This window comes from Hyla sarda, chromosome 2, assembly GCF_029499605.1.
Source record: "Hyla sarda isolate aHylSar1 chromosome 2, aHylSar1.hap1, whole genome shotgun sequence".
NCBI lineage: Eukaryota > Metazoa > Chordata > Amphibia > Anura > Hylidae > Hyla > Hyla sarda.
Window position 1 is genome coordinate 83,624,095 of NC_079190.1, and position 14,074 is coordinate 83,638,168.

A 14,074-nucleotide genomic window follows, 5' to 3' on the forward strand; every position below is an offset into this window, starting at 1 on the left:
CCGGAGATGGTGGCTTTAGAACTCCTTGCGTCTGCCCTCCGGAAGGACAAACAGTGACTCTGACCATCGGAAGGAAGAGGTGGCTGAAAGGTAAACTCGCAAAGCCCGGACCACATCCAGATAGTGGAGAGAACGCTCCCTGGGATGGGACGGAGCAGGGCAGAAGGAAGGAAGAACGATATCCTCGTTCAGATGAAAAGACGAGACCACCTTCGGTTGAAAAGAAGGAACTGGCCGAAGAACTGCCTTGTCTCTATGAAGAATCAGGAAAGGAGGTTGACATGAGAGAGCTGCCAATTCAGACACCCGTTGGATCGAGGTCACAGCTACCAAAAAGGCGACCTTCCAAGAAAGGCAACGAAGAGAAATGTCGCGGATAGGCTCGAACAGAACGGACTGCAAGGTGTTCAGAACCAAATTCAAATCCCAAGGAGGAGTAGGAGACCTGTAGGGAGGAATCTCATGAGCCACTCCCTGGAGGAAGGTGCGAACCGAAGAGTCGGAAGCTAGAGGCCGCTGGAAAAGAATAGACAGCGCAGACACCTGCCCCTTAAGAGAACTAAGAGCCAAACGCGTTTCAAGACCCGACTGCAGAAACACCAGAAGGTTCGGTAGAGAAAAAGGAACCGGAGAAAGAGAGCGGGACTCACACCACCGAAAATAGGCCCACCAAGTCCTGTGGTAAATCCTAGCCGAGGACGGTTTACGCCTCCTGAGCATAGTGCGAATAACCCCAGATGAGAAACCGCGCGCCTTCAATACCGCGGTTTCAACCGCCACGCCGTCAAACGCAGCGGCTGTGAATTGGGGTGGCAAAGAGGCCCCTGAGACAGAAGATCGAGGCGATCTGGCAGCCGAAAGGGAACGTCTGACATGAGCCGAACCACATCGGTGTACCAAGAGCGGCGGGACCAATCCGCCCTGAGTTTCCTGAGCACCCAGGGAAGGAGATGAAGAGGCGGAAACAGGTACGGGAGAGTGAACCGAGACCAGGGAATAACGAGGGCGTCCGCGGCCAGAGCCAGAGGATCTCTGGACTTTGCCACGAAGCTTGGAACCTGCCGATTTAGGCGGGACGCAAAGAGGTCCACGTCTGGAGTCCCCCAGCGATGGCAAATGGCCGCGAACACCTCCGGGTTAAGGGACCACTCCCCAGGATCGGGAGAGGAGCGACTCAGAAAGTCCGCCTCCCAGTTGTCCACCTCCGGGATGTGGATCGCTGATAGAGTCATGGCCGCGCTGCTGCGAGTGCCCCCTTGGCGGTTCACATACGCCACGGCCGTGGCGTTGTCCGACTGAATGCGGACTGGGCGCCCTCGGAGAAGGGACTCCCAGTGCCGGAGAAAAAGGAAGATTGCCCGGATCTCCAGGACATTGATAAGGAGCCCAACTGAGGAGGATCGCGTCCGTCATCAGTACCAGCCAGTCCAACGGTAGAAACAAGCGGCCGCTCAGGAGGAGAGGAGATCGGAGCCACCAAAGAAGTGACTGGCGAGCCGAGGTGGGCAGACGGATCCGGTGATCCAAGGATAGAGGGGATCCGTCCCAGAGGGACAGAATGGCCCACTGAAGTGGGCGGGAATGGAACTGTGCAAACGGAACCGCCGCCATGGCCGACCCCATCCTGCCCAGTACTGCCATGCAGGAACGAATGGACACCGGATGAGGACGTCTCAAGTGACAAACACCGGACAGCAGGGCGCTCCGTTTGTCCGGAGGGAGGAAAACCCTGGCGCTCTCGGTATTGAACCAGAGGCCCAGAAAAACTAGAGATCGGGAGGGAGAAAGATGGGACTTCTCCTCGTTGATCAGCCACCCGAAGCTGGTTAGGGTCAGCAGAGTGATGTGTCGACTCTCCTCGTTCTGGACCCGGACGGAGCCTTGATAAGCAGGTCGTCCAGGTAAGGGAGGACAGAGACCCCCAGGACCTGAGAATGGCCATAACAGCCGCCAGGACCTTGGTAAAGACACTGGGGGCTGTGGCCAGGCCGAAGGGCAGGGCCACGAACTGAAAGTGACCCTGCGGAACGGCAAAACGCAGAAAACGTTGATGAGGAGGAAAAATCAGCATGTGGAGATACGCATACCGAATGTCCACTGAAGACAGAATTCGCCCTGATCCATGGATGCAACAATCGACCGTAGCGACTCCATTCGGAAGTGGCGAAGTCGAAGATGTCAATTGAGGAGTTTTAGGTCCAAAATCGGACAGACCGAACCCTCCTTTTTGGGGACAACAAAGAAGTTTGAATACCTTTGAAATGGTGTTGAGATGAAACGGGCACAATGACACCCTGTTGCAGCAGAGTGCGAATGGCAGAGTGAAAACCTGCAGCCAGGGCAGGTGAATGAGGAGGCCGGGACCGAAAAAAACAATCTCGGGGAAAAGAAGCAAACTCTATTCGGTAACAGTCGGAGATGACGTCCCAAATCCAAGAGTCCTGGACTTGCACCAACCAGACGTCCCGAAAAAGGAGTAATTGACCGCCCACCCGAGAAGTCCCAGGTGGGGGCGCCCCTTCAGGTCGAGGAAGGTTTGCGGGTTCCCGATTAAGCGGGAAACTGGTTGGAATGGCTATCCTGCTTCCATGAGGGGCGAAGTTTGAAGGATAGGCCCTGTCTACCTTGCGAGGAGCTCGATTTATCCTGGCACCCAGGGCCCAGGGAGCGAAAGGACCGAAAGGAGGTCGACTTACGAAAACCCCCACGAGCCACAGGGTGGCGCGCCTTGTTCTGGGGAAGCAAAGAACTCTTACCGCCCGTAGCCTCGGAAATGATGTCGTCTAGCAGTTTCCCAAAAAGGCGGCCGCCAGTAAAGGCCATTTCCGTCAGGGATTTCTTGGAAGCCGAATCGGCGTTCCAAGCTTTAAGCCACATAGAGCGGCAAATGGTGACCAGATTGCCAGACGCGACAGCCACACAGCGAGCAGTCTCCAATGAAACCTGGCATACATATTCACCTGCGTTTGAAACCTGGAGAGCAATCACAGCCAGATCATCAGGGGAGGCCCCGGACAACAGCCCTTGACGGAGCTGTGAAGCCCACACCGATAAGGCCTTCGCGACCCAGGTTGAAGAGAAGGCTGGGAGAAGGGAGGATCCCACTGCCTCAAATGCGTACTTGGCCAAATTCTCAACCCGCTTGTCTGTGGGATCCTTGAAGGAAGTGGCATCCGCCTATGGTAGAGTGGTGGATTTGGATAAACGGGAGACTGGGGGGTCCACAGATGGTGGAACGGTCCATTTAGAGATAAGATCCTGAGGGAATGGACACAGAGTCTTTAACAGTTTAGCGCCTTGGAAGCGCTTCTCCGGAAGCTTCCAGGCAGTCTCCAGAAGGTCATCAAACTCCTTATGAGGATGGAAAACCTTGGGAGAGCGATGAGTACGTGTAAAGGAAACTTCGGGAGCAGGGTCCGGAGGTCCAGAGTCCTGTAGATGGAAGGTGTCCCTGACCGCAGACACCAAGCTGTCCACCAAGTCAGACATGGATGACAGCTCTTCAGAATCCGAATGCGGAGCCGGGTCTGAGTCCGCTAGTTCAACCGGAGATTGGGAACGGTTAGTGGAGGCTCCCGATCTAGGTGACCGGGATCTGGTAAGGCGGTTCGAGGAATGAGAACGGCCCCTAGGAGAGCGGCCGCGTGAACGGGACGCTGCCTAGCAGCGGGAGACCTGGAGCGCAAGCGGCGCCTGTTTTAAGGAGATGAGTTAGGATAAATGACCCATGGTCGTCTGTGGGAGCGTCGACGGTCCGAAGACGCCGAACTTGTCTCCCGAGGGGGAAGCAAGGAGGACTGCTTTAAGGCCGTAGCCACCTCCTTGGAAACCTGTGCCAAGTCTGAGAAAGTTTGGGAGAGGGAAGACACCCAAACTGGGGTAGGGTCAGGGGCCACATGCACCGAAGGGCCATCTTGGGTAGGGGGAGTAGCGCGCGAGGAAGAGCAGGCAGAACAAGTGGGTTCAGCCGAACCCCCCTGAAAATGTAACCTTGCACCCTGTACAAGCATAGTAAGTGACCGAAGCAGGGGCCGCCTGTCTGAAAGAAGGTTCAAAGCTGGGGGCGGACATTGCCAAAGCACAGCTACCTAGTGACAGAAGAAAAAATGGAACAAGCTCACCCAGGTTCCTGTACTGACGTCCCTGTAGACTCAGGAATGGATTAAGCTGATTAAGCAGATATGCAGCAGCAGCAGAAGAAAAAGAGACCCACAGGAGCAGAGTGCAGCAGCGTCTGTGAGGGAGCAGTGTCACATTATCCCGTAGGGGAGGAGTTTCGACGCGCGCGCTAGCACGGGAGAGGCTGAGAAAAGGCCTCACGTGCCCGCGCTGCCGCCGGATAGGCTGAAATTGCCCTCCCCATGCGTGCGCTGCGCTCATTGGATGCGCAGAGAACAGGAATAAGGGGGCGGGGCGGGGACCAGGCCAAAGCCGCGGGCTAAAGTAAAGGCCTGGGTCCTGGTCGAACGCATGGAAATGCCGCCCTGATGCCTGTGAAGCCGGCAGCTGTCTCCCAACTGTGGGGACGGCTGCCGGAGATAATAAGAGTCGAGACCGCCCGCGGATTGAAGTAGCAGGTAGGTCCCGGACCGGACGGCCGCAAATGCCGCCCGGAGGAGAGAGAAGCCGGCAGCGGTCTCCCCGCGTGTGGGGACGGCTGCCGGAAGTACAAGTATGCCGCAATAGCGGCCAGCACCCAAGAAAAAAACAGCCGAAGGCCCCCAAAAGTGCCCCCTCCTCACAAAAAAATTCCCCTCCAACAATTGTAATAAAGGTTATCGGGAATACCCCCCTATGATTAACCCCTGAGGGGCCCCAGGTTAGATGAAGTGGGGTGGGGTGAGTGGGGGTGACGGGGAGGAAGGAACATACTTACCTAACTATGGAGGTATACTCACCTCCCTAGAAGTCTTATCCCCAGAAGTCTTCACCAGACTAAGCCAACTGCATCATGCCAGGCTTTTTTAAGCGGGGCGAGCAGAGGCAATAGGCGACCCGGACCTAAGGTACAAACCTGATGCTGGACGGTGGCGAGGAAGGGTTAACGGACCATACTCAATGGAACTGTGCCCTTCAGTCACATGTGGGGAAACAGGCAGCGGCATGCTCCTGTCACCCCAATCTAGAAAAAACAAAAAAGGAGAAAAAAATCTAAACACTAACTCTAGAAAATAATAAAATAGACCAGGCCTGGAGCAATACAGACCTGTGTTGCCTCCTAGGACACTAAGCTAAAACTGAGTGTCTCTAAGTCAGTAGGTGGGATATATCCTGCTGGGAGGAGCCGACCTTTTTTTATGTTATGCCTAGTGTCAGCCTCCTAGTAGCAGCAAGATATACCCATGGTTCCTGTGTCCCCCAATGGAGCCGAATGAGAAATACTGGCTTAACCAATGCACGGGGACGCGGGTTCCTGAAAAATGAAGCCGGGGGCCAGGTCTGGCCGGGGGTCCCCTACGATTAGCAGCTTACCTCCAGTGATCGGGCTGCGGTGGAATGCCGCTCCTCGGCCAGCCCCATGCCACTTACCCGAGCGCCGCACTGCGAAGACTTCCGGTCAGCTGACACCACGCGTCAGCTGATCCATGTCACATGAAGAACCCACGGTGTCAGATGCAAGAACTGCCGTGGGTTCTTATAGGGAATCCCCGCCCCTCCCACAAATACAGGCTAATTAGCCTTCCCACATATACATACATATACACACATATACATATACACTGCTCAAAAAAATTCACATGCTGTTGTGCAAATGGAACAGACAACAGGTGGAAATTATAGGCAACAAGAAGAAAAACATGGTCTCAAAAAGAAGACGGTGCTCAACCCCAAATGCAGTTGCGCATTTATGCTGGGGGAGCAGATATGCACCAGCATAAAATGCATACAATGGAGGATGCCTGCAACAGACTAAAAGTGCCACAATAGAATCCTACACCAGATGAAAAGTGTGGATGTGTAACATATAGAGTAATACATTAATTTAGGTGCACTACTGACGTAGATGCAGACAGTGACATATGACTAACCCTCAACACTGATGTTAAAATTGAGACATTAGCCAGTATATCCTTATATGAAGGACATACCTGAGCCCGCACACTAACGCCAAGGTTTCTCAAGTGGCACAGGAGGTAACTGCCATGCGGTAGAATTGGCGTTTTTCTTGGCGTTTCCCCCCCCCCCAAAAAAAAAACTATTAGAAACTTAGCGTCAGTGTTCCCTTTTTTTGAGCAGTGTGTATATATATAAAACGGTGCTCGCATCATGTATAGGACGTAAATGTACGTTAAGTACCAGGGCATCAGGACGTACATTTACTTCGTATGCCGTTAAGTGGTTAACGACAGGTACACTAAGGACCAGACCAATTTTCATTTTTGCATTTTTTTTTCTCCTCTCCTTTTAAAATCTGTAACTTTTTTTCCCACATACAGATCCATATGAAGGCTTGTTTTTTGCGCGACAAATTGTACTTTCTAATGACAACGTTTTAATTTTACCATAAAATGTACAGGGTGGGCCATTTATATGGATACACCTTAATAAAATGTGAATGGTTGGTGATATTAACTTCCTGTTTGTGGCACATTAGTATATGTGAGGGGGGAAATTTTTCAAGATGGGTGGTGACCATGGTGGCCAATTTGAAGTTGTCCATTTTGAATCCAACTTTTGTTTTTTCAATAGGAAGAGGGTCATGTGACTCATCAAACTTATTTTGAATTTAACAAGAAAAACAATGATATGCTTAGTTTTAATGTAACTTTATTCTTTCATGAGTTATTTACAAGTTTCTGACCACTTATAAAATGTGTTCAATGTGCTGCCCATTGTGTTGGATTGTCAATGCAACCCTCTTCTCCCACTCTTCACACACTGATAGCAACACCGCAGGAGAAATGCTAGCACAGGCTTCCAGTATCTGTAGTTTCAGGTGCTGCACATCTCGTATCTTCACAGCATAGACAATTGCCTTCAGATGACCCCAAAGATAAAAGTCTAAGGGGGTCAGATCGGGAGACCTTGGAGGCCATTCAACTGGTCCACGATGACCAATCCACTTTCCAGGAAACTGTTCATCTAGGAATGCTCGGACCTGACACCCATAATGTGCCATCTTGCTGGAAAAACTCAGGGAACGTGCCAGCTTCAGTGCATAAAGAGGGAAACACATCATCATGTAGCAATTTTGCATATCCAGTGGCCTTGAGGTTTCCATTGATGAAGAATGGCCCCACTATCTTTGTACCCCATATACCACACCATACCATCAATTTTTGTGTTCCAACAGTCTTGGAGGGATCAATCCAATGTGGGTTAATTTCAGACCAATAGCGGTGGTTTTGTTTGTTAACGTCACCATTCACATAAAAGTTTGCCTCATCACTGAACAAAATCTTCTGCGTAAACTGAGGGTCCTGTTCCAATTTTTGTTTTGCCCATTCTGCAGCACCTGAAACTACGGATACTGGAAGCCTGTGCTAGCATTTCTCCTGCGGTGTTGCTATCAGTGTGTGAAGAGTGGGAGAAGAGGGTTGCATTGACAATCCAACACAATGGGCAGCACATTGACCACATTTTATAAGTGGTCAGAAACTTGTAAATAACTCATGAAAGAATAAAGTTACATTAAAACCAAGCACATCATTTTTCTTGTGAAATTCCCAATAAGTTTGATGTGTCACATGACCCTCTTCCTATTGAAAAAACAAAAGTTGGATTCAAAATGGCCGATTTCATAATGGCCACCATGGTCACCACCCATCTTGAAAAGTTTCCCCCCTCACATATACTAAAGTGCCACAAACAGGAAGTTAATATCACCAACCATTCCCATTTTATTAAGGTTTATCCATATAAATGGCCCATATTTGTGGGTGGAAATTTTTAAGGAAACTGGAATTTAGCAAATTTTGGGGGGTTTGGTTTTTATGCAGTGCACTCCATTGTAAAAATGATATGTTATCTTTATTCTGTAGGTCAATGCGATTAAAATGATACCCAATTTATTTAGTTTTCTATTGTACTACTATTTCTAACAAAATTCATATGCATAATATTGTCCTTTTCTGACCCCTATAATTTTATTTTTGCGTATAAAGGGATGTATGACGTCTACCATGCAGGATCATAAACATTATATTTTAATAGTATGGCCATTTAAGCACGCGGCTATACCAAATGTAAATTTTTATTTATGAATTTTTTTGTACAATGAGAAAATAAGGGTAATTTATTTACTTAGGGGAGGGGTTTTATATAATTTTTTAAATTAAATTTTTTCTACACTAGATATGTAATAATTAGATTGCACTTACTGTATAATGCTATGCCTATGGCAGTAGGAGGCTCCTGACAGTTCAGTGAGCCTCTCTGGATTACTGGAGATGTTTCACTTTCGCCGCCGTGATCGGCACTGATCACATCGTCTAAAGTGTCAATGACTGGCAGCGGTGGGATCACTGCTGCCCGTCATTAGCAGTATCTGGTGAGCGCAACTCCTGCGCTCGCTCCAAAACCACTTAAGGATTCAGGGCTTACAAGAACGCCCTTGGTCCTTAACAGGTTAATGGAACTGAACAGCAATACCACACACAACCTCAGGACAAGGGTGGTGCAGTTTTTTTTTTTTTTTTTTAGAAATCAAATCTGTTTTTCTTCTGGTTAACCCCTTTTGGGGTATGTTTACACATACAGGATCTGCTGCATATTTTCTGCAATTTTCTAAATTGCATGACGTTGTTACGCCGAGTGCTCCGGGTCCCTGCTCCTCCCCGGAGCGCTCGCGGCGTTCACCTCCGTGCAGCGCCCTGGTCAGATACGCTGATCGGGAGCGCTGCACTACTGTCTCCGGCGGGGATGCGCCCGCCCGCGGCTCGCATCCCAATCTCCTCACCTGCCCCGTCCTCCGTCTGCTGAGTCCCGGCGCACGCGCGCGCGCCGGCTCTCTGAGATTTAAAGGGCCAGTGCGCCATTGATTGGCGCCTGGCCCAATCAGTACCTGCACCTGCTCCCTCCTTATAAAAACCCACTTCCCCTTTCTGTCATCGCCGGATCTTGTTGCCTAGTGCCCAGTGAAAGCGTTTTCTGTATTCCCAAGCCTGTGTTCCAGACCTTCTGCTGTTGCCCCTGACTACGACCCTTGCTGCCTGCCCTGACCTTCTGCTACGTCCGACCTTGCTCTTGCCTTGTCCTTCTGTACCGCGCCTGTCTCAGCTGTCAGCTGGGGTTGAGTCGCTATCGGGTGGAACGACCTGGGGGTTACCTGCCGCTGCAAGTCCATCCTGCATTGTGGCGGGCTCTGGTGAAAACCAGTAACCCCTTAGACTCCGTTCCCCTGGTACGGCCCACATCATCACCCCACTGACACAGAGGATCCACCACCAGTGTCCTCGCTACATACCTATCCGGATCCTGACAGACGTATAGTAAAGCGCTGTGTGTATGTAGCCTTAGGGTGTATTATTATATGTACTTACCAGCAGTGTGTCTTTACCAATAACTATTGGTTTTTCAATATGCCCATGTAGTAGAAATTTTAATCAAAGGGGTATTTCAATCTTAAACATTTATGAAATATTCACAGGATATAACATAACTGCCTGAACTGAACTGCAGGTTCTGCTAATATCTGCAAAGGGTCATTTCGAGCACCTAACTGCAATTGGTGGTATGTGGGAGGGGCTTCAATGGTATAAAAGCCAGGACTGAAATCTCCTGTTTGAACAAGTAGCAATATCTGACACGTCAACTAACAGAGGAGATTTATGAAAACCTGTGTAGAGGAAGAGTGGTGCAGTTGCCCATAGTAACCAGATTGCTTTGTTCATTTTTCAGAGTCCTTTAAAAAATGTAATACATTTTTGTAAAGACCTCTGAAAAAGAAATCTGATTGGTTGCTATGGGCAACTGCTCCACTTTTCCTCTGCACAGGTTTTGATAAATCTCCTATGTGCGTAGGCAAAGATGTCAAGACTGTTCAGCGCTACATGTCCCAGTGGTTTAGCGACTAACAACACAATTAAATGACTGCAAGAGGTTCAGACCTGCACGGACGAATGGTCAGAGTAGAAAATGGCAAGTGATCAATTGTGTACTCGAAATTGGACATCATAAATCAAGCCTAGAAATTCAAAACAGAGCAGGAGCAAAACAAGACAGCAATGGTGGCAGGAATGGACGTCTATCCTCTTTAGTCCCTCTTTTGTCTCAGATGTAATGATAGAGATTGGTCTGGAGACCCAATGGGCAACACCATGAAGAGACCCTCACAAGGGAACATCACACCGATCCTTTTCCTGGAATTATGGTGTGGGGTGGCATAATGTACAGTAGCCGAACCCTTCTAATTTTTGTGCCAGGTACACCAACAGCTCAGCATTAAATTGATTTGGTGATAGAACACGACAACACAAGGTAGTACATTGCTCATGCTGTTGTAAGCAGCCTGTGTGGCCTAAACGTGGTCTGCAGCATTGTACATCAAGCACATCTGGGACATCATTGATTGGCAATTGCAAAGGGTGCTGCCAGCACTAGATTGTGATGATCTGTGTGTCCTGGTGCATTCAGCGTGGCAGAACATTCCTCAGACAACAATTAATAACCTCATTGATAGTATGCCAAGACTGGTAAGTGCCTGTATTTGTGCACATGGCCCTTGTACTGAGTAAATTGAGAAGTTTTTAATATTCAGTTTCCATGCTTTTATCATTTTCATATTATTATTGTGATTTCCATAGTTCCACAACATTAACTTGCTGGTGTTTCAGTTTCAATGTTGGGGAGTATATGTATGTCCTCAATGAATCCATCAGTGACATCCACATAAATATAGAAGCAATGGTGACTTCAAACATTCACTCACAACTTTGAAAAAAAAAAAAAATTTGATTTGACTGTAGTTTACAAAATGGAGAATGTAAAGCAAAATTAAGCTGAAATGTTTTCAAATAAAATACAGGTACCGTATTTTTCGCCCTACAGGACACACCGGCATATAAGACGCACCCTATTTTAAAGGTGCAAAATCTAGAAAAAAAAGATTCTGCACCCAACAGTGATCTTTAACCTGTGGACCTCCAGATGTTGCAAAACTACAACTCCCAGCATGCCCGGACAGCCAACGGCTGTCCGGGCATGCTGGGAGTTGTAGTTTTGCAACATCTGGAGGTCCGCAGGTTGAAGACCATTGGATAGGAGGTAGTACTCACCTGTCCCCGCCGCTCCGGACCCGTCACCGCTGCCCTGGATGTCGCTCCATCACTGTCGCCGCGTCCCCGTGGTGTCCCCGACGCTCCGGACGTCTTCTTCCCCGGGATCCACGCTCTCCGTCGCCATCATCACGTCGCTACGCACGCCGCTCTTATTGGATGACGGGACGGCGTGCGCGACGACGTGATGACGTTGAAGGTGAGCGCCGGCCATGCAGGGGATACCGACACGGAGCAGACACCGAGGAGGCAGGTAAGGTCCCACCCGGTGTCCTGTAAGCTGTTCGGGACGCCGCGATTTCACCGCGGCGGTCCCGAACAGCCAGGCTGAACAGCCGGGTTAGTGTTATTTTCACTTCAGACGCGGCGGTCAGCTTTGATCGCCGCGTCTGAAGGGTTAATACAGGGCATCACCGCGATCGGTGATGTCCTATATTAGCCGCGGGTCCCGGCCGTTGATGGTCTCAGGTATTCGCCTTATAAGACACACCAACTTTTCCCCCCCAGTTTTGGGGAAGAAAAAGTGCGTCTTATAAGGCAAAAAATACGGTAGATGAATATCAGAGGAAATGCACTGAACAAGCCATTTATTACAAAGACAAAAATCACCAGCGTATGTTGCATTGTTTTATTTCCTACTGCTTACATGATTCTCTAAATCAGATTTGGCAACATTTATATTCATTGTCCATATAAGCATTATAAGTTAAAAAATATAAATAAAAACAGTGCAATGTGATCTGCTATCCCAATTCTGTGGTTCGTACCAATTTCAACTGCAATAAAAGATAGATAGCGGACATGGTCTCAGTATTATGCTGCTGTATACTACAAATGATGGAAAGTTCATATATGATATGTTATTTCCTATGCATAATGTCTTACGCTTTTTTTTTACATTCTAAAAATATCAGATATATTGTAAACATACGTACAATATGTATGGATTTAGTTTTTGTCCTAAAACAAGGAAAAATATAATCTTATCCTAAAATTGGTACTATAAGGTTACCAGTACTGTATAATAGCTTTTAAGGGTAGTCTAAAAGGAAAGAGGAACATGCTCAATGGGCATCTAGAGAATAATAATCTTCTAAATATCTACTTTGTGTTTGGTCATACTGTATATAATGCTCCTAAGACTGATGAGAGGAGTATTCATTCTCTGATGCTTTGCTCATAAATGATCTCTGACAGCTCAGCTGGTAAAACAGGATGGTCAGAAGCATTGGTGATGGTGAGGAGGCCGGCCCTACAGGTTGGTTCTAACAAGAAGGGTCTGAGGGTAGAAGGTTAAGCTTATGGTCCATGGTTCCTTACAGTAGAAGAATAGGTCATCATCGATTTATAGAGATTAGGTTTTTTCCAGCCTTATCTGCTACTTAGAAAAAAAGCTTGAGGAACGTGGTGGAGGGGCCAACAGCATTGGTGCCTGGTTCTTATGTGTAATTTTAATCTGGAAGACAAGATGTAAATCATAAGAACATAAATTAACACAAATCTATGCAGAGCAATGTGTATAAGGCCTAAGTGTAGGGTAAGGCTAGTTTCGCACTGCCATTGTGCTCCGACCCATTCCATTTTTTTTTTTTTTACGCCGAACAGACACTGAATAAGTCACAGCACAACCATCACCACTGGGTCCCAATGGATCCCATTGCCTTGAATAAGGTCTATGAGAGGTCCTGTATTTTACAGGATTTGAGCAAAGAAAAAAAATATAGCATATGCAGTATTTTTTTCTCGGCTCATCTACCGTCCTTCTGGTGAACTAACGGATGGAGCTCCCTTTAGCAGAGCATGCTGGCAGTGTGAACGAGCCCTTACATGTTGTCTTTTTGCTATAGATTTTCTCCATGGAATTTCCCTGCAGAAAATCTGAAGCAAATACAGTGACAGCAAAGTCAATGACAATTGGAAAATTCATTGATATATGGTGGAAACAATCTGCAGCAAAAAAAAAAAAAAAAAACTGGGGAAAAAGGACAAGTTAAATAGATGAATCTGATAGGGCATCAACTATTGTTATTACATTAAAAGTATTATTAGGACCATATACTGGTTCTGGGGTAACAATTCAACAATGGTCATTGGGCTAACACATAGGCCAACCTAAAATGGTTAAAGGTACCTATGGTCAGCCAAAGGTAAAAGTGAAATACTGCAGCTGGCCAGCCTACAAGGCCTTCTCCACTAGAATAGGTTTCCACTGATCAATAAGCGAGTGCACACTGCTGGTACCTCTGCCTCTTTCTCTGCACAGTCAATTAAAGGGGGAGTTCGGAGGTACTGTGCTTCATAAGTGCCGCAGACCCATATTTCGGGATTTCAGTGGGACGAATCAGGTTTACTTTCCTTTTGCACTGTTAGCAGTATTCATGTATCCAACTAGAAATGCTATCAAATTTACAGTTAACATTTTCCTTAGGTGAAGAGTATCCTTACTGTGCATGGTGGCTGCATCCATGGCTCCCCATCAATCTGCATTGGAAGTGGTTTTGTTGTTCTAGGGAAAATATAACACTATTAGGTAAGGCATAGTACAGGATACATACAGTATAAGCTGGTCCAACCTGAAAACCACCCAATTTACTACTTTATTTAACCCCAGACAATTTTCAGTGTATGTCTTAGGAAGAATCAAAAAGACCTATGGATTCCAGGCGCTTTCAACTTGGTTCTCAGTGAAAATGAAGGCCAATATACTATAAACACAGTAGTTTTATTGATATAAACATAAAAAACAGTGATGACGCGTTTCAAGGGGAGACCCCTCTTCCTCAGATCAGGTGTACAGACACAATAACCAATGTGTGTTTTATGTGCACCAAACAATTGAAAAGGGGGCGTGGCCTAAT

At 47.8% G+C, this 14,074-nt stretch overlaps 1 protein-coding gene across 3 annotated transcripts in view; it reads right to left on the bottom strand.

The window, feature by feature from the left end:
• Window positions 1–11,821: 11,821 nt before the first annotated feature.
• Window positions 11,822–14,074, bottom strand: part of DGKA (diacylglycerol kinase alpha) — a 218,334-nt gene continuing 216,081 nt past the window's right edge. For all 3 annotated transcript variants that reach the window (XM_056562349.1, XM_056562351.1, XM_056562350.1), the window contains 2 exons: window positions 13,662–13,722; window positions 11,822–12,672 (listed from right to left, as the gene is read on the bottom strand). In XM_056562349.1, coding sequence (XP_056418324.1) covers window positions 12,595–12,672; window positions 13,662–13,722 — 139 coding nt within the window. In that variant the 3' untranslated portion in view covers window positions 11,822–12,594. The remainder of the gene's footprint in view (window positions 12,673–13,661; window positions 13,723–14,074) is intronic.